At 38.9% G+C, this 26,282-nt stretch overlaps 1 protein-coding gene across 1 annotated transcript in view; it reads left to right on the top strand.

The window, feature by feature from the left end:
* The first annotated feature begins 726 nt into the window (after nucleotides 1–726).
* LOC114053727 (dnaJ homolog subfamily C member 5B-like) overlaps nucleotides 727–26,282 on the top strand; it is a 44,417-nt gene continuing 18,861 nt past the window's right edge. Inside the window, exon 1 of the mRNA XM_027876861.1 lies at nucleotides 727–848. Coding sequence (XP_027732662.1) covers nucleotides 742–848 — 107 coding nt within the window. The 5' untranslated portion in view covers nucleotides 727–741. The remainder of the gene's footprint in view (nucleotides 849–26,282) is intronic.

The raw sequence follows: 26,282 nt of genomic DNA on the forward strand, positions 1-26,282 counted from the left end.
AAAGGGGTGGGGTATGGAAAGATTGTGCAGAGTGGTGAAAAAGTTCATCCCTAGCCTGCCATCCAACAGCTTCCTATTTTAACTAACTGTTCTTGCTAGCTCTGTTATTTTATATAGCTGACTGTTCTAAGGACTGTCATATTATATATATGAATTAGATATTCACCCTCTAAATTCAGCAACCTGGGACAGAGCCCCAGTCACCCTATCCTAGTTATGACTATGATCTTGAGACTCCAAATCTCTAGAGAAAATCTGACCTGGCTTCCTTGTGGGACTCTGCTAAAAGATATTTTCTCTTTTTAGTATCTAAGGAAGCATAGATTTTTTTTAAAGTAACCCCTTTATTAATAATGACTGCATCTCTAAAGTCACAGACAAAGTAAGGCAAAGGATTGCCTGATAAATTTGGAGTTGTCTCAATGGCCAGTAAAAATAACAACAACAAAAATCTACTTTTACCTGGTTTATCAAGAAAAGCTTTCTATGATCTGCGCTCACTGGGCCTTCTTTGCATAATGCTTTGTCTTTCTTTATCTATATGTTTCAGTTAGTGCCCTGTCCCAGCTCTTTTTGACTCCTGTTTTACTACTGGCACACAAAACCCATCCCAAGGCTGTCATTTTACAAAGGGATTTAAAAAAACAGAAAATCAGAAAGTTCAGAAAGTAGAACCCAGTGTGTGTAACCGTTGTGGTTATCTTTTCTCTGGTTTTGCAGTCTGATCAATACGTAAGTCAGATGGCTGATCAAAGGCAGCGGGCTATGTCGACATCTGGAGAAGCTTTATATGAAATTCTTGGTCTACAGAAGGGGGCAACACAAGAAGAAATTAAGAAAACTTACAGGTACAGATGAGGTGCAGTGATGGCATTTGCTGTGGGGCTAGGGACTCCTATTTTGTGATCGATGATGAAAGAAAATGAATCTCTGGTCAACGCCAGGTTGTGTGAATTGTGTTCAAATCCTCCCAAGGAGCTGGTAGGCAGGACCCCTCCCCATGGCCAGAGCCCCCAGGGATCCCCAGAAAGCCAGGGTTCTCCCCTCCCCCACCCTGTTCCCCAGGCTCCAAGGATCACAAGTATCAGGTACTGTTGTTGTTGTTTGTCGTTTGTTCTCAAAGAGGACCCTGACACCAGGAAGGTGATGTCATGACTTGCAAACGAACTGAATTTAAGTGAGGCAGGGCTGTGCAAAGTCACCAGGTTATGTGAATTTAGTGCCTCATGGTCCATCTCTTCTAAGATCATTGGCAATGTAAGCATTTAGAGACTGTATGTCAGCTCCTGGGAAATAGGGACTATTGATTTCATTTTATTAATATTTGCATCCTCTGGTTCTGGTAGAATGCCTGCTACTCACAGGCACTTAATGAAGGGCTCCTTGATTGATTCATTGATCCACAGGAACTGTCTCCCAATAGAACTCTGTTATAATCTCAAGCTTAGGGGACAAAGATAACACAGGCATCTTAAGTTTTCAGTATCGCAACGAGACAAAGAGACTATGCTGGGGAGCCTTGGTTTGGTCTGCTGTATAGTACAATCTATGGCAGACAGAGGCACAGAATGCGTAGAGGCACAGAATGCGTAGGGGGCCTGGTTTGATATTGTGAGCTGGGAACAAAATATTGCTAAACAAAAGTAATTTAGGAAGAAGTTTAAGTCGCCCAACAGAGAGGAGAGCCAAAATAGGTGGCTTGCTGCCCCCAAACTTGCAAAAGCTGCACATTATATAGGACACAATCAAAGAAGCAAATAAACAATAGTTGACTGGTTAATACATGGTAAGTTTTACGAATAAGGCACATAGGTTGATTAAACTTCACATAGAATAATTAAAATGTACTTCTCAGAAAACCAGAAATGAACTGACCCTTTCAAACATCAATCTTTGGGTCCCTTGAAGTTTTCTGAGGTCAGTACAACCCGGGATCCTTGTTAAGCATTAAACTAGTCTGGTTATCTAAGCAATACATGTCTTATCGTGCAAGGCTAGATTCAAACAATGAAATAATTAAAAATCTCTCCTATAACTCAGTACTTAATAATTTTATCTAAAAATTGGTAATTAATAATTTTACCTGCAACATTTTGTAGAAGAGCTCTTCTTAAGCTTTAGCTCCATCTTCTCACACCCCACCTGATTTTCCAGTTAGCTCTAACCTATGCAAAGAATGCAATATGCTGTGCTCCAAAGCTCCAGGGCTTGGTTATATGTGGGAAAGAAGCCCAAGGGGGTCAGGGTCAGAAGGCCCAAGTTCAAGGTCTGGCTCTGACACTTGTGAACTGGGTGACCTGGGACAAGTCCTTCATCTACATAGTGAGGGGGTTATTCTCAGGTCCTTTTCAACACCAGCATTTTGTTTTTCTTTTAAAACCTGATTAGAATGATTATTTTTAAGTTAAACCAATTCATGCTCATTACTCAAGTGTTATAAACCATTTAAACATTTTCAGTTTCCTTGTTTTTGAAATGGACTTGATGATGTCTAAGGTACCTGACAGATCTAACAAATCTGTGATCATGTTATTTTCCTCCTTCTGGTCAAAAACCTACATTTTCTCTGCACCTCTCACATTGGTAGTTATTGATTCACGTAGTAACAATTCCATACTTAATTCACATTAATTACCTTACACTAATTTTAAAGTTTATTTTCCTTCAATTTATTTGGAAGAAGAGACCTATAGTAAATAACAAAGAATCCAGCCTGTTTAGCCAAAGGAGATCTGGAAAGCTTCATCTCTGAGGGGCAGAGGTCTGTCTCCTATTAAAACTCATGCAGCATGGTTCTGCTGATGTTTCGTGTGGACATAAGGGAAGAACTTATTAGCCCATTTATGCCTCACTTTCTCTACTTCTAAGAAGGAAGGATCATAAATCAAGGGCTGAAATGGACCTAAGAAGCCATCTATTCTGGCTCCATTTTACAGCAGAGAGCACTGAGGCACGCAGGAAAATTACATTAGTTGCTGAAGGTTGCACAGATAGTGAGTATCAGAGCTCAGATGTGAACCCAGGGCCTGCTAGCTCCCAAGTCAATATTCTTTCCAGTATAACTCGGGATGAGGAACCTGCACTATACCATGTTACCTTCAAAAGGAAATCTGCCTTCCAGGCTATATTTATACATCTCAAAAGGAGGGGCAATCTGTTGATTTGATCCAACCAATTCAAAGTAAAAAAAAAAAATCCTTGATCTTAGTCAAAAGGTCAAAAAACAATGAATTAGTCTGTAACTACATGGGATGAATAATTCAAACTAGAAACCAAAGATGCAATACAATTTGATCGGAAATTCCTTTCTGTAGGGGCTCTGGCTTGAATTGGAGGGTTCAGCTCACCATCACAAATGGCACAAAGTGAGATCTCCACTGTGATATGGCTATAGAAAATTCTATTACAATAGCAATGATGGCCCAAATGGCAAGGGATTTTCAACTCCTGCTTCATGTGTGTGCCTAATGTAGACAAAACCTGTATCTCTATTTTATGGAATCTTTCCAAAGCAAATGTCCCCTTAAGTTGGGAGGAGAGTGGAGCAGGGAGAAGGGGTTTGATGTCTGTCTGATGCAGCTCTCCTATCCTGACCCACTAAAAGTGGCTCCCAAATCCCTGGTTTCCACCACCCTTCCACACCAACAAATCACTCCTACCCAAAGGAGTAACATTATGTGAGCAACTGTGCTTCAATAACAGCCACCACCCCTGCCCCAGACCAGCAAACGGTGATATCAAGCACTATCTTTTAAAAATCTATCTTCAGTTTCTCACTTTTTCAAGTGAATGTGACTTGTAATCGCTTTCCTTACTGCTTTTTTAATCAAAAATTATGGGTCATTTCCTAATTAAGGTACTAATTATGCTGGGTTGTTTACAAGTTTTATTAATTACAACATAAAGCCTTTTCATGTAATTCACATCTTGCTATTAATTTTGTTTTAATATCACACAAATATTATTTTTTCCGCTGATTGGGGTAATAGTATGCTGCCAAAGGCATTCACATCTGCCTAAGTGACACATTTGTATTCTGCCAGATATTCATAATGTATGAGGGGGTTGAAAATCCACTGAGAATATCATTCTTGCATTCAGGGATCCGGATTAAAGCAGTTGCAATATAGTAAAATTAAAAGCCAGGCAAATATAATAAAACTGCCAACTGTTTGATCCATAGGTGACTCTGCTTCTCTTTCAAATATAACTTTATTCTTTGAACTGGGATGATATCTCTGGAAACCAAGTTGGATGACAAGACTGTCCCTTAAAACTCTACCTGGGTGTCTGAAAAGTAGAAAGTGGAGAAGCAGAAGAAATCCAAAAAGAGATTTAGATTTCTGACTGAAAGGAGTTTGTTGTAGTAGAAAGGATTCATACATTGGGTGGGAAGTTAGACGATGAACTCTTTGCTCCTTTCCAAATCTAAATTCTATGATTCTGTATCTCTCATGATCCCTCTTGGTGTACATTTAAGATAAGGTTATGTAGGAAACCTGAAATATGTTTTAGGTAATACTATATGTGTTTTATTCTCTGAAAGACAGTTATACTCCTGAATCCAAATATTCCAGTTTTCTCTACCTTATAGATTTTTCCTTAGATTTTTACTTTTCCATTAACCACTGAGGTCTATCTCCATAAACTATTTTCAGAGAGCAAGAAAATGGTTTGCCTGCTCTTCCTTCAGGGAATTTATCTAGATAGAGGTCCATTTCCTCACCCTTCCATTATTTTAGGAGCTAGCCTATCTACCTCAAGAATTCTTATAGGATCATAGAGTTAGAGGTGAAAGAGATGTTACATATTGTCTAGTCTCATCTTATAAATGAGAAAACTGAAGAACAGAAATCCCAGGGTCACACAGCTATTAAGGGATCTGATCTAGAATTCAAACTCAGACCTTCCTATTGCCATAGAATCTTCTAGGGGAATAAAAGAGTCTTCTTGTCGACACCATCTGAAACAAGATTAAATTGGGGAGCCATTTAATGCACATTGATCTCTTCTCTTCCGCCAGATGGCTTAGCTTATAGAACTGACCATAGTCAGGCTTGAACTGCATCAATCATTGGGGTGCTAATTCAAAGGTCTGCCTGCTTGCTCCACAGAGGGAGAAAAAAAGGGATAATAAAGATAATGAGAGAATGTTTTTAAAGAGCTTTGGGCCTTTTTGTGGATGAAAGGCACAAGACATTTACCAGATTCGGTTAATGAATGGATCTATGTAATACCATGATCTCTTGTGTTTTTGCACACTGCTCCAGTGTATACAGTATAAGGTTGAGTTTGTGCCCAATGTCATGTGCTCTGTGATGGCTGGGTAGTTGAGAGACTAGGAGACTTTATTATGAAATGTTTCTCTTTCGTATTTCTGTATTTCTAAGACTCCTAAGCCCATTGCTAATATGATCTCAATATCTCATTATTAGCATTATCTCATTTAATCTTCTCAAAAGTGGAATTAGTTGGGAGCAGATACCACGCTTCCTACTTGGGCTTGGTGGATATGATACATGGGGACTCAGAAATTCTTCCAAGTCTCTCTCACTTTGATTGAAATTCTTCACTTGACACAGTTTGAAATTTTACCAAGTAGCAATTCATTTGGGTTAATGAATCCTTATCATGCAAATATTTCAAAAGACAAACACCCCTGAGAGAATTAAGACCCACTAGTCATTTACACCTTTCACTTGGTTTAATTAGATTGTTTTCCTGCAAGTTTTCCTACAAGTAAGTCTTAACTAAGTTAAGACTTACAGTTTAGAGCTTCGATTGGGGAGGCAGTAGAAGAAAGAAAGGTAATTTTGGAGCATGGGATACAATGAAGGAGAGGGAATCCTTAGAAGACAGAATGCCAAAATAAGAGACTTTGTGCCACACCAGGTGTCCAAGAAGTTGAGGGACAGAAAACACAGAGGATGACAGAAGATCAAGAAAAGGGGAGTGGGAAAACACCAAAGATAATTTTACTTATTTATCAATTTTGCTCAGGCCCTACCCTGCCCTGTCACACAGAGGCAAAAACTGAAGCATCAAAGACTTGTGACTTGGTTGCTATTGATTTTTCACTTGCCTTTGAGCTAAGTCACATAGTGATCAGACAGTACAATGAATATAAAGGTTGGGATTCATTCTACAAATGTGATTAATATTCAAATATGTGACTTGAAGGTGATTTTCAGCACAAGAAGTTGATCTGATTCCATATTTTCCTTAGTACCTTAATTTGGCCAGGCTACTACCAGCTGGAAGGTCTTGGGCAATATATGGGTCACTGGATACTTTGGCTACATTTGATTAAATGGCCATTATACTTGTTAAGTGACGGGGCATATGGAGAAGAATGCTGTGCTTTCATTCCAAAGTTAGTAGGTTGCTAATATATACCACCTGCTGCTACCTAATTATAGCCTAAGCCACTTAGGCAGATCTGAGTATCTAGCAGTCACTAGGTTTGTCCTAGTTTCTCTAAGAAAGAATCTGAGTACCTAGCAGTCAACTAGATTTGTCCTAGTTTCTCCAAGAATATCACAATTTCAAAGCAAAAAGCCTTTGTTTCCATTCTCTTGCTGGGTTGTGCATAGCTATAGGGCACTGGCGATACCCCTTTGCTGCTGTTTAGTCCAAGTCAGCTCAGTATATTGATATATTGAGTGAACGGCAATGTACTGCAATGCTTTAAGAATCTGGGATTTCAATTCTGTGGATCTCCCCGGGGGCCCCCCCCCCACCCTGGTCTTTCAGTCTGTTTCTCATGTAGGATCACAGTTCTCGAGCAAGAAGGGTCTTCATAAGCTATCTAATCCAGTCCCCTTATTTTACAGATGAGACAAGTGAGGCTCAGGGAGTCAACGTCAGCAAGGTAATTAGTGTCAGAGGCAGGATTTGAACCTGGGCCTTCTGACTCTAAAACCAGTGCTTTTTTCCCCCTATAACACATGGCCTCCCATGTCAACCAAAGTTAATTGTCACTTAAGAAATACTGAATAAGGGTATGGAGCATTTTTATTTCATTTCAATTTAAGAGATGAAGGTAGTAGTTGTTTACCCTATCTCATGACATAATGTTAGGACGTTTGATACCTGTCCTGTGTAAGCTACTAGATGGGTAAGCATCATACTGAACAAACTTCAGAGACTTCTGAGTTTCACTGAGGATCTTGACCTGCTTCTCACAGAAAGAATGGTTGAAATGATACTTGACTTTACAGAGGGCTTTAACTAGAATCAGCATGGGGTGGCAGATAGAACAATTAAAATCAAAACACCTGGGTTCAAATTCTGGTTTGGTTTTTTTGTTTTTGTTTTTGTTTTTTTGTTTTTTTGTTTTTCTTACCAGGAGAATCTTGGAAGGAGTCACTTTCCTTTTCTGGGTTCTAGTTTCCTCATCTGTAAAATGAGAGGACTGGGTTGGATTAGACCATACCAAATCTCCCTTCCAGCTCTAAATCTTGGCCCTTTCCTGCTTAGTATTGGGATAGTGAAAAGGTGTTTGGAGAGTGACCTCTAAGTTCCCTTGCTGCCCAGATGAGACTAATTCTGCTTCCATTTTTGATAGAGAACTGCACCTCCTGCTTCACAAGATTTCAAACTCATTTTGTCACTCTCCACTCTGTTTCATGTTGAACTTTCCGGAAACAACAAAACAAAACTTCTCTGAAGTGCCTCCAAACCATGCAAAGTGAGGAAAACTCTGCTTCCATCCTGAACAGGAAGAAATTCAATTACCATGACACCTTCCCTCCCCTGCCCCCAGACAAATCTAGTCTGAGGTGTTTTTATCCATATTTATCAGTCATTACAGGTAAAGACAGAGGCTGTTCATGAATAAAATAGAAGTGTCAGAGGGACTCATATCCAGTGGGAGAAGGGTAAATATTTGCAAGATCAAATGATGATTCAAGCTCAGAGATTAATTTTAATTAATCCTTTATCAAGCGCTAATTTGTTTCCTGAATCTTAAATGTTTCCATTAAGGAAGGAAGGATGGTACGCCGTGCTCACTCCTCTTGAGTTCAGGTCCTTGATTCTGTCAATGCCTCTCTCATCCCTTTCTGTTAGTTAAGCACCAGCTATGGATTATTTTCAATGATTCATTCAAAGAATATTTATTTAGCATCTACTACGTATCACACACACCTTTCAGTAAACTTCAGTGGTTCTCTACTACCTGCAGGATCAAACATAAAATTGTCTTCTTGGTTTTTAAAACCCCGTATAACCTAGCCTCTTTCTAACTTTTCCAGGCTTCTTACACTTTGCTCTTCACATTCTCTATAATCCAGTGACGTTGGTCTTCTTGCTGTTCCCCACACACATGACTTCTGACCCCAAGCCTTTTCACCAGCTGTCCCTATTTCCAGAATGCTTTCCTTCCTCCACTCTGTCTACTGGCTTCCTTCAAGATTTAGTTCAAATTCCACTTTCTGTAAAAAAACCCTTTCCCATTTTCCCCACATGTCTCATGACTTGTGTGTTTTCTCTGAGATTATCTTCCAATTACCACATATGTATCTTGTATGCAAGTGGTAGGTTTCCTCTTGCCAGAGTTTTGCCCTCAGTAGCTGGGTGATCATTTGTCCTTGACATCGCAGGAAGGATTCTGGTTGGCCTAGATTGACATTGAGGTCTAGAGAAGAGTCTATGACTCTGAGTCGACGTTCAGGGGTCCACGTTGGGCAAGATTAGGGTGTCCTCACACTGTACATGCATGGGTCAAGTTCAAGTCACACACACACACACACACACACACACACACACACACCATACAAGAGCAGAAGACTGGAAACAGTGTTTAAGGTTGCCCAGAGCAAGGAGCTGGGTCTGCAGAACAGCATATTTATTTGTATTTATCACCTCTCCATAGGGTTTTAAGCATGTATTTGGATGAATCGAGGCCGGTAGGTATGGGTCGCTCCATGTATCAAGCAGGGTTCTCTACTTGTTGATTCTAATAGACTATATAGAAAGCCATTTGGTCATAATTCCAATATAACTTCTAAGTGGATTCTGCTAGTCCGAGGCAATAGAGCCGTGCCATCAGCATAAAGGAGGATACTTGTATTCTTGGTTGTTATAAAAGTTAGACATGTCCACGTCAACTAATAATTGAACTAAGATCTTCAGATAAAGAACTGGAGTTACATCCATTGGGTATCAAAGTAAACCTTAAGTTTGATTTGTAATTGTCTACCATTTTGAAACAAAATATTGGTCAAAAAATAGTTTCAAATGGGCATACTTTCTTGCCATTTTTGATAGCTGGGTGACACAGTGGATGGAATGATTGAATAGCAGTCCAGAAAGCCTGAGTTCAAATCCTGCCTCAGACATGTGTAACTGTATGACTCTGAGCAAGTCGCTTAACTATTTAGCCTGAGTTTCTCCATACTTAAAATGGGGATAATAATAAATGGCACCTATTTCCAGGTTTGCAGTGAGGATACAAGGAGATAATATTTGTGGAGTGTTTTGTAGACCTTACAACATTATATAAATGCTAACTATCATTGTTGTTATAATTATTATTATTATTTTGATGAAATTAATTTCATATGCATATGTATTTGTGTGTCTTATGGGCAAAATAGCTTAGTTCATAATCTTAAAACCAAATGGTCATGAAATCTGTGACATTCAGTGTTACATTCAAACTTTGAAAGGTTGGGGCTATGGATATTCCTTTCTTTGATATAGATTGTGGCTTCTCCATATTTCATGTGTTGCCATGATTAAAAAAAAAGTAAGTGATGCATGGCCAGCCAATCTTCTGGTGGCGAACCTCTCTCTATACTCAGGTAGACTGGTGCTTAGATGACAGGCTCAGATGACAGGCACAGGTGTGCCACCAGCCCCACACTTGAAGCCATTCCACTTTGGTAAAACTTGCCAGAGCTTAAACTCTCTGATGGCATAGCATCTGAGAGCCCAGTAACACCTCCACACTACAGCAAAGTATCAGAACAGGTCAAAAGCTGTCCCTTTAACCCAAAGTGCATCACTTTATTCCTGAGCAAAGCTTACAGCTGTAACAAACCCCTGGTGATATAGATTTTAAGAGTAGCTAAGAGGCTTTGCCAAAGGATATCGATGGTGGATCAGTGTCACAACTCATAAATCCTAATCCTCTTCATGAAGAAAAGGGATGAGAAATACTCTGCTAGAAAGATAATGAATAGACAATAAAGGGAGACAAATTTCAGACCATTACAAGATATAAATTCCCTAACAATTAGACTTCAGACTTATTTCATCTGAAAAATGAAATAGATCACCTTGTGAGAAAGTGAGGACCTCTACTTAAAATGGGAAAACAGAACATGGACATACTATAGAGAGGATTCATTTATCAGATGTGGAGAAGTTGGACTAGGAAACCTCTTCATGGCCTTTCCAACTTTAGAATTCCATCCCCCAAAATGAATTAAAATTATAATTGATATAAATACATATTTCTAATATTAAATATATCATTCATTACATTTTTTACAAATAAATAATCTTCATTGGTTTGGGGAGCTTTATAATATCTCATTTCATTAAATAATTCATTATATTTCATTAAAATATTAATAGATATTTAATGAAGTATATCATGCATTATGCTTCCATAAATCAATCTTCATTGTTTCAGGGAGCTTCATAACTCCCTCTTAAATATGCTATGGGAATAACTGAATAAAACCTGGGATAGGACATTCCCAAAGGACTAATGACCATTGGTGAAGACTACTTGAAATCAGCCTCCATCACTGGCATTTAAGATTTTCAAAAATTTGGAGCTGATTTTGTCCACAAAGTCCCACTTCAAAAGACCTTGGCGTGGAGTTGATTCTGGCATCTCAAAAGCTATGTAGGGAGAACATAAGCTTTGGCAGGTTTCACCAGGCTGAAAGGCCTTTAAGTACAGTCCTGGCAGCAGCTTGTGTGTATTTGTGAGGCAACTAGGTGACACAGTGGATAGAGTGCTGGACTTAACCCTCCTCAGCCTCAGTTTCCTCAAAGGTATAATGGGGACAATAGGAGTACTTACCTTGCATGAGCGTCATGAGGATAAAATGAGATAATATTTGCAAAGTGTTTTGTAAACCTTCAAGTGCCCTATAAATGCTAGCTATTATTTATGTAACTCCTATAGTAAAGCCCATTGATATGGGACTCTCTTGGTGGAGAAGAAAGCCCTGCCCTCTGTGAGGAGCAGAGCAGACTTGCTGAGAGCAGAAGAGCTTTAGTTCTCAGCCATTCCTCCTTTGGGGATTCTTAAATAGGGAGTCCCTGTGTGGGGGGACTCTCACCCCAAGTGAGAGTCTTCTTCAAGTGTGAAATCAGCTTCCAGCTTTGAGAGAGAAGATAGAGTAACTAACCCCACTTGTGGTCACTAGAGGAAAGACTCTGGGAAGATATGAAAGGAGCTCCAAGTCTCTATCATGCCCTTACTCCCAGTTTGCTACTCTAGAGACTTCAGGGAGTTTCCCATGGGTGAGATTAAGAACAGCCTTTCTTGGTTGAGCTGAGTTATCTTGCTCCTTCACTTTGTATTGTCTGGTGTACATTTGCCTATGTATAACTTCTCTGATTCCTGTTTTGCTATGATTTGGATAAATGGACTTCTTCGCTATGTGTGTTCATTGTGGAATTGGTATTGGGTGGTCAAGCCTTGGATATAAAGCTTGGAATCCTCCCTTCCACCCAAAATGACAAAGAAACTAAAAGTTAGTTGGAAATCAATCATATCCCATAGATGAAGAATATTTAAGAGGGCAGATAGATGTACTTCTAGCTGGTACCCTTTCTCTCTGAGGAGAACAAAGCAGTGGCCTCCAGAGCCAACCTCCTGTTTTCCTTTCTGGGACAAATATGTCTCCCTTGGAGAAAGGTAAGGGGCACGGGGAAGGGAGAAAAGGCTAGAGACGTCTATCCTGCCTCCCTTCGAGCCACACAAGGACAGTATTCTCACCACACATGTGGTCTTCTTCCCTACATATGGGACTCTGTTTTTCCTCACATTATTATTATTGTTATTACTTTCCAAAGCAAGCCTAGATAAGTACAGAGAGACTCATCAACAGTAAGAATCTGGTGATTAATTCTTTGGTTATGGCAAACTGTGAAACAAACAAATACAAAGTGTCCCTCAGTCCTGGGTGACCCTCTTTTGATTTTTATGGTGACAGCTACAAAATGGCAGAAAAGTGGGCAGAGGGGGATAAGACTCACCATTTCTTGGTAATCTATAAGCATTAACTTAGCCATAGGTACTCTTAATTGTGAGATCCTTGTCCAGTATGGAAGCATGTTTTTTACATGAATTATTGATATAAAATTGCTTGCCTTCTCAAGGAAGGGAGAGGGGCAGGAGAGAGGGAGAGAATTTGGAACCCAAAATTTTAAAAAATGAATGTTAAAAAAATGTTCACATGTAATTGGGAAATATTTAACAAAATAAATAAAAATATGTTTGGAAAAAAAAGAACCATCTTTCACAGGATACCGGTTACCTCCTATTACAGTGTTCATGTATTTGTAAAAAGACCACTTTGAAAATAATTATGGCTTTTGCACCAACATCTGTTGCACAGGATAAGAAGGTAGACAAATTCTGCAGAGAACTCAGTAAAAACATCTAAATTAAAGCAACATGAATTTTAACATTTTATGCTTTCAATACAAATGGGAGTATTTCACTGAGAGTACGGTGAAAGATACGCTGAAAAACATGATTTAAGTATAGGAAATGAGGAATCCAAAAGGCTTACAAACTATATAGAAATCATGTAACTATTTATCATGAATACTTTCTTGAAAAAAGAGTTGGGAGTCACTGGATATGATAAGCATTACACAAAATCACAAATAAAAATGATTATATTTGAAGAGATTGAAAATGCTTGTTTATGGATGTGAAAATCATTTCTGAATTAGCTGTTTGTATACAGTCAAACTGTAAACTTGTTAAAGCAAAATTAATGCCAAATGAGAAGACTAAAATTGAGAATATATGTTGTCTAATTAAGGCAACTTCAGCTTGATCTATTTAAACAAGTTGTAAATGCCAAAAAAAAAAAAAATAGGAAATGGATAAAAAACAGACATTGATTTGGAATAGCCCCATTTCCTGAGAAAACTAACTGATATATGTGGATTCCTAAAATGAGATCAAAAAGTACCTAGAAATTATTCAGCAGTCAATCAACAAATGTCTATTAAGTGCCTAATATGTGCTGAAAACTGTGCTAAACTTATCCATGCAAACACTTGATCTCCTTGCTAAGTGGAAAGATATGGCAACTGAGAGCAAATGTACCTTTGCATACTATTGAAAGATCATGAGAACCATCACCTCATTAAAAAAAAAAAAAGTGTGGTATGCCATGGGAGGGGAAGGGCCAAGTTTGTAGAAAGCTTGGTGAAAGAGACAACCAAGCCAGCCACCCAAAGACATTTAAAGATAAAACTCAAAGGAAAAATGAGCAGACAAAAAGAAGTGGGAAAGATCTGCAAAGATTTTTACAACAATTTTTTCCCATAAATGACAGTGGAGATAACATATATTGCAGTGTTGTATGAAGAAGAAATGACATCTAAGAAAAAAAAGAAATGTGGAGCTCAGCTCCTCTGAACCAGGTCAGGTATATAAAAAAGAAGTCTGTCCTAGAGGTAATGTAGTTTTGAAGGTTTCAGGGAAATGATTCTCAAGATATCTGAGAGAAGGGAAGATATAGGAGGTTTAGGAAAAAAACCCTTCAATCTTATTATTAGCCAAAAGAAAAAGAACCAAGAAAATATTACTACCAAACTATACACCTTTCTTAGCTTTACAACATGTTAAAAAGATCAATATATACGCTTATCTAGATCATCCTTGATGAAGGTAATCAAAGGGAATAATTGGGATTTTTTTCAAATGGCATCCAATAGGAAACTATATTATTACAGTCACACAAATGAAAAAAATACATGATCCCATTTTAGTTATCATTAACTATAAAAAGGCATTTGATTAGAAAGAACAAAATGCCTGAAGGCCTGTCCTCCAACAAGATGTTTCTCATACATACATTAAAATAATTTATAATCCACTGGAAATTGTAACAACAGGGATAACTTTGTTTGATGACCCTCTGATTATACATATCAAAGCATGCAATAGGGATGTATACTATCCAAAAGTGTTTTTCCTTAACCTGAGGATTGTTTAATATGGAATTCAAATCATAGCGAAATTCTCTATAGATGATTAAGACTAGTTTCTCATTTTTACAGATAACATGGTACTGATTATATCAAAACTTAGAATATTACATAGACTGCTAAGAGATAGCTATAATCACTCAAAGGAGTTTGGCCTGTCTACACGTGAAAAACCCAATGGATATAGAATGCCTACCATCCATTTGGATGAATAATCCATAGATTTGGATTATCAGTGTATACATCCTGACAAGATACTGCAAATGGACATTGAGCTAGGCCCAGAACTGAACAAAAGGAGAGTGGGCTAAACTATCTTTGAGATATTGTGTAGTGCTTTTAATGATCTCAATGACTGGTCTATAAATCAAAGGCCTGGATGAAATATTTTTTAAAAACAATAGTCTTCAATTGATGTTGAATAGCTATTATAATAAGTCCTTTTTGCCCATGGCAAATCATTGGCTTGAGCCACATGACAGAGAAGAGACTTTTCAACACCCTTGGGGAACCACAAATAACCTCTAGTAGGAATAAATATAACAGACTTATCCCTAAAGGAGTGGAGACAGAGTCAATCCATGTTACATTGTCATTCATAGAAAATACCAGTCTCCAAAGAGTGAAGTAGAAGATCATCCAAAAGGCAGTGGACAGGTACATGGTGAGCATGAGTAGACTACAAACTATTACCAACCAAAAATTGCTTAGAAGAGACTAAGTAAAAGATTTCATGACGGATATATCTAATCAGAAAAGGAATTGTGCTAATCATGTAGCATGATCAAGGGTTAGCCCATGTGCTCCATGTAGCATCAAGACATCTAGAATAATGCCTCCAGCACATTAGGTGAACCCTTTGTGGAAGATTTACAGAAGAACAAGGACAAGAGTCATGTAGGATGAGAAGTGATGAATAGATTATAAGCCTTATCATTTGAGGAAACACCTAATCAATGCAATCACAAGTCATCCAAGTATCCAAATACTTTTACAATGATTTTTTTAAAATGGTGATCACATTGGATTATTACGTAATGTACATTTTAAAATATAGTGGGTTTTTTAAGGAGGATTATATACATTTCTGGGAAAATGGAGATCTAAAATTATTTAACATAACAAAGAAGTGTCATTTTCACTGCCACTAGAGGTCAGTACTTGTTACTAAATACAGCTGGGAAAAAGGTTAATTCTTCAGAAGACATAGAATTGTTTCTGTCGTGCAAAGCCTGCTCATTTGACTGGAATCATGAATACGTGGATACCAAACACCCAGAGAAGATATTAACCATGACTGGGGATGGTGCTATTTAGGGATTCCACTTGCAAATGTGATGAAATAAGTGGGCAGTATAGATCTCATGGAGCATATTCCACATGCTCCATGATGATTCTCAATTTACAGATTATGTGGCAAATGCTAATAGAAAAGTACTTGTTAGATAATGATATCCTAATCAAGATGTAGTTCTAATCAGACTTGAGAAGCAAGCAGTTTACTAGCCTAGCACTCGTTAGGAATTCTTCCCTCTTTAGCATTTCTCCCAGGTCCTTGGCCCTACTCAGGTCTCTACTGCTCTTACAATTTTCAGATATACATAAAATTCAAGCTGGTAGAATGTAAGCTCCCTAAGGGCAAAGATTTTTTTTTCTTTCTTTGTATCTCCAGATCATTGCAAATAAGTAGTTGTTTAAAAAATATTTCTTGAATTGGCTTGTATATTGTAATCCTGACGTCACTCTGGTATCTGAAGGGTTTCTATCACTCTGGCAAAGTGGGTGTTTATAGCAAGAGATGAAAAATAAAGTATGTACTCATTGGCTGGGAAATAGTTGAAAAAACTATGATACATGAATGTAATGGAATAAATGTTCAGTAAGAAATGATAACTATGAGGAATAGAAAAGATACTGGAATGGTTTGCCATTTCCTTCTCCAGCTTACTTTACAGATGAGAAAACTAAGGCAAACAGGGTTCAGTGATTTGCCCAGAGTCACACAGCTAGTAAGTGTCTGAGGCTGGATTTGAATTCAGGTCTTCCTGACTCCAGGGTTGGTGTTCTATGTACTGTACCACCTGGCTACCCATTGTAAATGCAAATATCATTAAAAGGAAGAACCCTGAGTAACTGAAAAACCAGGGAAGGCCATGGAGAACAGCAATGAAACATACCTCCTTCCTCATGAAACATGACAAGTAGAGGGACTACAAGCACAGAATATGGTATATACAATACTCACTAAATCAAGTGAGAAGTAGTTTTCTATCATAGTGAACGAGCAGAAACTACAGGTAGTTTGATGGGGAAAAGAGCCATGACTTTGTTTTGTATTGGGCTATGAGTTGGACCTGAGCAGTGTCCTTGATAACCTGTAGAGAGCTCCATGTGAGAATGAGGCCAAAGGTCAGGGAATAGGAAAGGTTTGGCTTAGTCAATAACTTGCTATTCCTTTTATGGCAGATTAGGGGAATCCCAAGATCAGATTTCTAGCCTCTGTAACCTGACCTTTCTGTACTGTGTGGTGTTTTTACCTCTCTCCCTTAGTTGCTAGTTAAAACATTTTATAAAGGCCAATTCCTATTTGTAGGTAAGCTAAGGGAAAGTAGGGGACATTGATACTAGGCAAGGCATGGTCTAGTGGCAGCAACAGGGAGACACAGAAGAATTTTATGGGGTACACTGGTTAGAGGTCATACAATTAGAACTGGAAGAAATCTTGGAGGTTATACAGTGCAATCTCCTTACCTTAACAATTATAATACACAACAACAATAGTAGAAACAGACATTTATATAGTATTTAAGTTTAAAAAGTACTTTTTGGAGATTATCTCCTTTGATTATCACAATGGCTCTATGTGGTAGGGATTATAACTACTATAATCCTCATTTTTACATATCAGTAAACTGAGGCCCAGAAAGATTACATAACAGGTGCATGGTCACCCAGTTAGTATTGGTTTACATATGAGGAAACTGAGGTACTGAGGTACCCAGAGAAGTAATCTAACTTATCCAAGATCACAGAGATAATAAGTATCAGAGCTGGGAGACTGAATTTTAGAATAGCAGACTATAAAGGTGACAAAGGGAATTAGATCCAGGTCTGATTGTAGTTTGGCTAGTATCTTTTTTCCCCAGCTTGTGGTGTCCATTTCCTTACAAGGTCCCTACCCAGACCTGTTATCTTCATCACTATCAATGTTATTAAGTGCTGCTCTGTACAGCTGTTGGAGCTATAAAAAAGTCGGAGTGGCTGCCCTGGGCGGGGGTGGGGGGGGCGCCCTTCAGTCTAGCTGGGAAGACATGCCAGACAGGGGAAAAGTAAATAACAACCCAAGGGAGCCTACACTAAATGCCTGATTTGTTCTATGAAGTTTGGATTCAGTCAAAGGGCTGCACTTGAGGACCTAGAGGGCCACATGTGGCCTCGAGGTTGAAGGTTCCCCACCCCTGGTAAACAATACTTGATAGAGTTGCTCAGAGGAGGAAATGGTCACTGCAGTTTGGGCAGGAAGGGGAAGGCTTCATAGAGTACAGCAAAAGATGGATGTTTTCATCCCAGTTCTGTCACTAGTTGAGCTTTGCGGGCAAGTCATTTCACCTCTGTTAGACTCTCAATTTTCTCTCCGTATTATGCTCCTGTGCTAGTTTTCTTTCACTCTTAAAATTATCTTGCACTTACTTATCTGGGTAAATGTTGTATTTTCTTAATAGTCTGTAGGTTCTGTCCGGGCAGGGCAGGCCTTCTGTCTTTGTGTCTGTAATGATCAGCACTTGGAAGTGCTGAATAAATGGTAGTTGAATACAGTTATCCCTTCCACAATCCACTCAGGGCACAAACACACCCCTTCCCCACCCCCTACCGCAAGGATCTGGAAAATCCACATAAAATTTTTTGGCCCTCCCTTCATACCAGAGAAGAAGTCTGAATTATTATGGTGTTAAAAATAAAATATGTTGATGTTCTACAATACTATACATATATCTCATGCATTTCTGAGTATCTAAACTTTTTCTGTATCATCTGCTGGACTTCGCATATTGTCTGCAGCTCTGAAAAACTCCCAAATAATTCCCATTTAATTTCTTAGGCCGACCTGTGATATATATAGAAAGTCATGATGTGCAAGGGATAACTGTAAGTAAGTGAATCTTTTAGGACTCTTCCAAGCTGTCAGTCTTGGTGATTTTAGATGGTAGGCCTTCAATTTGGTCTTGAAAGAATAAGACCTTAATAAATGAAGGACAAAGGGGAGAGATAACAGTGAATGAAGACTAAGAGGTGGATTTGCTCATGGATTAGGGGGTATTCTCTACCTGATCTATGCCTCAAACTACCTCCTGGCTGCTCAGGGCCCATAGTGAGTGCTATTCTAACCTTACACTGAAGCTTGCCTATCCTCTATCTCATCCCCAAGGTTCTTGGTGCCTCTCAAAGTAACCACTGATTAATATGAAAAATAGATCTAGACTAAAGAGAGAAGACTAGAAGAGATGGACAGGGTCCTCTTCTCTTCCCTCACTTTCCTCCAAGATAATGTGCATTTTTCTCAGTATTGTACAATGCAATACTCTGTTGTAGAACTCAGAGAAGTCCCCTAAAGACTAAACTGTGCTGCGGGAAAGACTGGTTCTCAAATAGGATGAACCTACCCCGTATCCCAACCCTAATCCCAAGAACAATTTGCAAGATAGAAATGTTACAGGCAGTAAGGATAGTGGGAGAAAGATCATTGGATCTGGAGTCAAAAGACATAGGTTCAAATCCCAGTTCTCCTCTTACTACCTGTGAGATGCTGGATAAGTCACCTCAGTTTCCTCATCAGTAAAGGGAGGGAGGGAGTCAGATTAGATGACCTCTAAGCATTCTTCACACTCTAGTCCTATGTCCTTACAAGCTCTAAAAAGAAGAGATTGAACTGGATGGTCTCTAAGGTTCCTTTCCCATTCTATTAATTTATAAACTGATTTCACCATTTGTTGAAGGGAAGTCCACTCTACTCAAAAGATATTTATTGAGTACCTATTGTATGTACTCCACTGTGCCAGGCACACAGAGGGTACAAAGATGAATAACACTGGAAGGAAAGAGGTAATCCAGTAACTAGCTCACACCCACAGACACCAAACTATGACATTTACAGATTCATTTATGGCATCTCTCTGAGTTCACTGCTTTCTATTCATACTGGCCTTGACATAAAATATAAGATAAGTAGTAATTCTATTCCGATTTTAGTAAATTTAGTAAATTATCTGATATTGATGCAATGAAAATATTATTTAATATTCTGATTTTGTCAGGAGTAAAGGCTAGGCACCAGTATATGTATAAATACTTTATGTTAATTATTTGATTCACCACCATTAAGCACTTCATGATACAAGTCTTTTTCTTTGGGGGGGAGGAGGGAAGGTGGTTTCTTGGCAAAGATATTCGAGTGGTTTGTTGTTTCCTTCTCCAGTTCATTTTACAGATGAACTGAGGTAAACAGGGTTAAGTGATTTGCCCAGGAACACACAGCTAGTAAGTGTCTGAGGCTGGATTTGAACTCATGAAGATGAGTCTTCTTGATTCCAAACCCAGTGCTCTATTCACCTAGCTACCTTTCATTGACTTAATAGTTGGTTAAAATGGTTTTACCTTTCTTTGTATCCTCAGTACCTAGTACAGTGTCTGGCTCATGGTAAGCCTTTCATAAGTGTTTGTTGATTGATTGACCAGTTGAATGAATGGAGTAAGGGTCCCAGAAGCTGATTTTAATCAGCTGTGTGTGATCAAAAGAACAGAGGGTATGTGTTTGTTTCCAGGGGGTGGTCTCCATTCATGCCATCTTCCCCACTATGCACCACAGAATCAAATGGAAGATGAATGAATGTCTCTCACAGATTGACAAGGATATAAATAATGCAGGATTTGTATTCTAACAGGACCATAGAAGTGAAACACATAAAAAAAGAAGGAACTAGGAAGGGAGCCTTCTGTAATTTTATGATTCTAGCTGTGTCCTCTTGTATTTCCAAATGGTGGGTGATGTCCCAGCAGGCTCACAGCCTAGAGATTGACTCCTGAGCCCAAGGAGGTTGATGTAAATTAATTTCCCCAAACCTCTAACATTAGGAATTAACCACTAGATTCTTTTGCTCAATATTCTGAGCGTTTTTGCTAGGCCTTCCCTGATTTTTCATAAAAACATGTATGCCTCCCAAAGGCACAAATGAACTTGGAATGCCATGTTAATTTTTAGTTTCATCTGTTTCAGGTCAAACCCTACTGTAGCTATGTGCTCTGAATCTACCACAAACACTGATTTACAGGTCGGTGCTTCCAACTCATCGACCAATACTTGCTTTCAACATCTCTCAGGCGTCTAGTTGTCTGCCTTTCTTTCCAGCTTCTCTGGTCATCCTTCATGTCAGTAATAAGAAGATCTTGATGGTCCCTTCAGCGTTAAATCTTATGATCCACAGTCTTTCAATTGTATACATTCATGGCATTAGCCAGAGAGGCAGACTGGAGTAGGGGATAGAGAGCTGACCTTGGAGACATGGGTTCCATGGCTGGAACCTGGGTTCAAGTCCTGACTAACACATACTGGCTGTGGGACCCTGGGCAAGACCCTCTCACTGTCTCTCTATGACTCTATCTTGTAGAGAAGATACCACTATGTATTGGTAGATAGAATGGATACAATGCCCAGCCTGGAGTCAGGAAGACCTGAGTTCACAACCTGCCTCAGACACTTACAAGTTGTGTAACCCTGGGGCAAGTCACTTAACTCTATTTGCCTCAGTTTCTTCATCTGTAAAATGAGCTGGAGGAAGAAATGACAAACCACTCCAGTATCTTTGCCAAGAAAACCCCAAATGGGGTCATGAGGAATATGACACAATTGAACAATAATTAGAAGAGAAAATTTCTCATCTAAGAGTCCCTTTTAATAATAAAATAAAAAGTCCAGTCTTGAATCCCTACTGGCAGCGGCTACTCCATTCCTTTCTTGCTGCTCCCTAGAACTACGGAGGCCACAACCACTGGGACAGGCATTCTGACTGAGCTCACTATTAGGCTTTCCACACACAGCCACAAGACTTCAGTCCTTGGAGAAAGGTCAGAGAAGGACCTTCCTGAGAGAGTGGCAGGGTAACTTTTAGTTAGGAGAGAAACTTTTGAGAAAAATCAGAGTTTTAGCAGAAAGAACAGGCTTTTTGAAGCAACCAAACAGAAGCAGGGGAAGCAGTCATGAGATCAGATGAGCAGGGGTTGGGGCTTTGTTCGGGGTGAGGGTGTAGGAATTGCCAACCAGCCTCACAAAACATGTAACCAGCGCATAGCAAGCAGAGCTCTTGTCTCTGTCACTCTTGTTCCAAGGGAAAAAAGGTCTGACCTAGGGGTTGGGAACACAGTTCAGAGTTCAATCAGTGTGGATGGAGATAGGAGTTCAGAATTTAGAGTGAAGGTGAGAAAATAAGGGAGCACTCAGGCAGAAGACTAGCGTTCTTAACAGTTGTCCATAGCAGGAAAACAAATAGTCACAACTGTAGCCTCAATACAACACTGGGCTCCAAATCACTGGCTTTCATGTGTAATTTCATAGCTTCTCTGAATTTTGGAAGGAGAAATAAGGGGAGAAGTATGTAGTAACTGCAAACAAGATGCCAGCTTTAGTCAGCCCAGATCAGTGCAGTAGTTAAGGGCATAAACACTTAGAATCTTAAGTAGAAGGTTGCCTTTTGCCTCAGCAATTCCTCCCTGCTGACTTCACTATAGGGAATCTGTTGAAAAAAAGGATCTTCAGCCCTCAATGGCAATTTGTCAAAGTGAAGTTTGATTCAAGACATTTTCTTCTCACTAAATATGCCTACTTATTTTCCATCTTCACAGACAGACTATGTGACCTGGGCAACTCTCACTGCCCACCTCCATGGCAACTCTCTTAAGACTTTAAGTTACAGATTGGCATTGGTGAAGGGAGTTTCCGTACTAGGAACTCCTCACACAAAGGAAATTGTAGACCTGAACTTTAAAAAGTTAAAAAAAAAAAAAGATGTGGGGATCCTTAACAAGTATTTCTGTTAGCCTGATCTCCTGTGGAGGAAATTTTTCTATGGAGGTCCCAAAGTCCAGTTGCCTGCCAGGAGGTCTCAGAGTGCTGCTAGTGAGGGGAAATAGGGTTGGTTCAAGATCAGTCCCTCCATTCTTTCTTTTTTCTCCAACTCTGTATTTAGAAGAACATGAGAAACCAAATGAGAATGAATTTCTCTGCATTTTGAGCTGGCAGAGATCCAAACAGTGTTTAAAAAGTGAAGGAAAGGGGCAGCTAGGTGGTTCAGTGGATAGAGTACTGACCCTGGATGCAGGAGGACCTGAGTTCAAATTCGATCTCAGACACATAACACTTACTAGCTGTGTGACCCTGAGCAAGTGACTAAACCCCACTGCCTACCAAAAACAAAACAGTGAAGGAAAGCCGACACTCTGTTAGACTTTTGAATTGCATGTCAGCCTATAGCCGAGCCATAAGAAGGAGAGGTGTGTGTGTGTGTGTATACACACACACACACACACAAACTTATATACATATATATATATATATACACACACACACACACACACACATATATATATATACATATATCAAGGAGTTGGGTAGGGATCTAAATTCTTTTAAAGAACAGGCCGTATGCCTTGTATTTGCTTTGCTTGGTCTACAGAGCCCTGAAACCAACCAGAGGAAATACTGCCATTAATACACCAGAGGTGGCCAATTCAGGTTAAGGACAAGGCAGCTAAATATCCTGATGTTTTGAGGAAAATAATCGAAGAAGGCAGAAACACTGATTAAAATTTTTTAATGTTGATGAAACAGGCTTAGTCTGGGAAATTATGCGTTCTAGAATTTATATTTCTAAGAAAGAAAAACACTCAACCTGAATTTAAAGCATCTAAAGATCACCTAATACTTTTATTGGGAGATAATAGAGAAGGGGATTTTAAATTAAAACGATGTTTATCTGCCTTGAAATCTTTACTCTTTGAAAGGCTACAACAACAATCGCTTCCAGTTCTTTTGAGAACAAATAAGGAAGCATGGGTGACTGAGGCTGTTTCTGAAGAATGATTTTCTTTATTTTAGCCCAAATGTTGAACAATATGGCAGCAATAACAATATTACACTTAAAGCATTACTGATTCTAGATAATGCCTCAGGTCATCCAACTATACTTGGTGCATTGTGTCAGAATGTGAGCATGCAAATTTGCTGAGATGTGAATAAAGCTATCTGCACCAACCAGTATATGTATGAATATTTAAAGAAAGAGAAAGTTTGGTTTGTGCCGCTAAGCAACAACAACAAAAGCAATGTTATCATATCATCATTTTATCAATGTAGGCTTATCTTTAAGGACACTATTCAGTCATTTAATTTTTTTAAAAAATTTATTACTTTTTCATAAGCTTGAATCAGAAATATATACTTTTAATCTTTTGGTGTTGTTACATTAATAAAAAAAATTTTAAAACTTATTTAAAAAATTTTTCAATGCATATTTCCATTGGGTTGGGACCAATTACAAACAATGTAAGGATCAAATAGGATAATTTTATGTAAAGCACTTTTTGCATTGTATTTTTACATTTTTTACATTATATATTATTATGTAATCATAACTATGAATAATGCAAATTTGAATAATGCAGACACCTAACAAGATTCATTATTAGCACTAATCAAGACCTAGATGACAATCATAAAAGTGATTTTTATTTAGGTTTGGGTTAGACTAGATGAGTTTTGAAGCCCCTTCTAATTCTGAGATGCTGCAATTCTGAGGGCAATACTCTGCAAGTGTACAATGACAAGCAACTAATAACACATGGGTTATTGCTTGGTCCCAAGGAACAGCAATGTATTCAGGATTAAAAGGCAAAATGTTATTAATTATGCTTGCTCCCTTGGACCTGCTTTATTTCCACGTGTTTAATGTTTAGATCTATCATGCATTATTTTATATTTTAATTATCTATGTCTATCATATCCCCATACTAGACCATAAGCTCCATGAAGGCAAGGACTTTGTTTTTTCTAAACTTTTTATCTCCCCCTGCTCCTAGCACTGGCTATGGTCACAGTAGGTGCCTTATAAATATTTGTTGAATTGAATGGAATTGAACTGGAATAGCTAAGAAAACAGGGATAATCCAATCCAATACCTGTTTTTCAAAGAATTGTAATCAATTCAAATGCAGCAAAATCACTGCAAAATTCTACAAATTCAATTTCAACAGAAATTGATTGAGTGGCTTGCCATGAACACAACAGCAGTGCTCTCAAGAGTCGAAAGGTAAAAGGAAGCCCCGTTGCTCACCCCAGCTGTTTGCCAGCTGGAAAGCATTTTTCATCACGAGTAAACTAGAACATGGTTTTGTATTGTTACCAAAATGGTGCATTTCACACAACAGGCCTCTCAACCAGCCTTCTTCATTTTGTGTTTTGCGTTTACAAATAAATATACTGCCTTTGGCTCTATGCATATTTATAAATTTTTAAGAACAAAAATCACAGGATTTTGTGCCGTATATTAATTACCAGGAACAAGTATGGTACCAGCAACCATGCTGCCAGCAAAAGAAAAGAAGAGAGGAAAGTCATTCATTTGACCTTCTTGAGAAAGCACTTGAGTTTGTAGGAAGACAAGAATCTGGAGGTCAGCTAATCTGGAGGAGTGGCTTGTGGAATTAAAGATGGTGGGAGGTTAGCACTAGTCCAGGGATCAGAGTCAGAGATAGCTCCACTGAGCTTAGATTTAGGTAGCATCTTCAGGATGATGATATTACTGACTAAAAAGAAAATACAGCCTGAACCATCCCCTTGTGTGTGGCTGCATGCTATGTAGAACCTGGTTTGGCAGATGTATTTTTCCCCAAATTAACTGTTGGTTGAAGCAGCTGATTGTATCATAGTGTTGGGACACCATTTCATTTGAGGTCATGTCCTCCAACATAAACCTGGCTCCAGCTGTGCTGGATGAATAGCAGAATGGTCTTTTGGGAGGCTATTGATTAATCTTTTAGAAAACACTTTCATGAAGGGGAGCACACGGGGAGATAGCAGGAGAAATGTGCTCTCGACCCTCCCTAGAACTTGGGACACCCTATGCATGAAGGAAGTGGTCGTTCTGTGACTTATATTGGGGGTGGGGATCTAGACTTAGAGCCAAGGACTTGGGTTTTATCCCTGACTCCTTTAACACCCATGAGGTCTGACACCTTTCCTTCCCAAGGCAGCTAGCTAGGCAGTGGACAGAGTCGGTCTCAGGCACTAGCTGTGTCACTGGCAAAGTCATTTAACCTCTGTTTGCCTCAATTTCCTCACCTATAAAATGGGGATAATAACTATATCTACCTCACAGGGTGTGCTGGTTAGGATCAAATGAGACGCTATGCCCGACACCTAGTAATCCCTCACAATATGCTTGTCCTCTTCTTCCCCGTCCTTGTAATACAGGGAATCACGGATATAGAGCGGAAAGGACCTGAGAGGCTGAAGACATTGAGCGATGGTCCACAAGTATTTGAGGAAGGATATGAACCCAAGTTCTCTGGGTTTAGAGGAAATGTTCTGTCCACTGTACCATGCTGCCTCCCCTCAGGCTCTCTATGGGCAATATGTGGATAATAAGGATAGAAAGGTGAATACTGACAAGGGGCAACTAGGTGGCACAGTGGATAGAGCACCAGCCCTGGAGTCAGGAGGACCTGAGTTCAAATTTAACCTCAGACACTTACTAGCTATGTGATGTTGGTTTGGACTAGATGGCTTTCTAAGATTTCTTCTAACTCTATGATTGTTTAGTCATTTAACCTCTCTCAGCCTCAGTTTCCTTATCTGTAAAATGGGCATAATAATAGCACCTTCCTCAAAAGATTGTTATAAAGATCAAATGAGATTTTATATATATATATGTATATATATATATATAAAATGTAAAACATTTTGTAAGCTTTAAAAGCATTATATCAACAGTAGTACTATTATACTACCTTGCCCATATAGTTTACCATCAAATGCT

The sequence above is a fragment of the Vombatus ursinus genome, unplaced genomic scaffold, assembly GCF_900497805.2.
Source record: "Vombatus ursinus unplaced genomic scaffold, bare-nosed wombat genome assembly UNPS02014812.1, whole genome shotgun sequence".
NCBI classification, from domain to species: Eukaryota; Metazoa; Chordata; class Mammalia; order Diprotodontia; family Vombatidae; genus Vombatus; species Vombatus ursinus.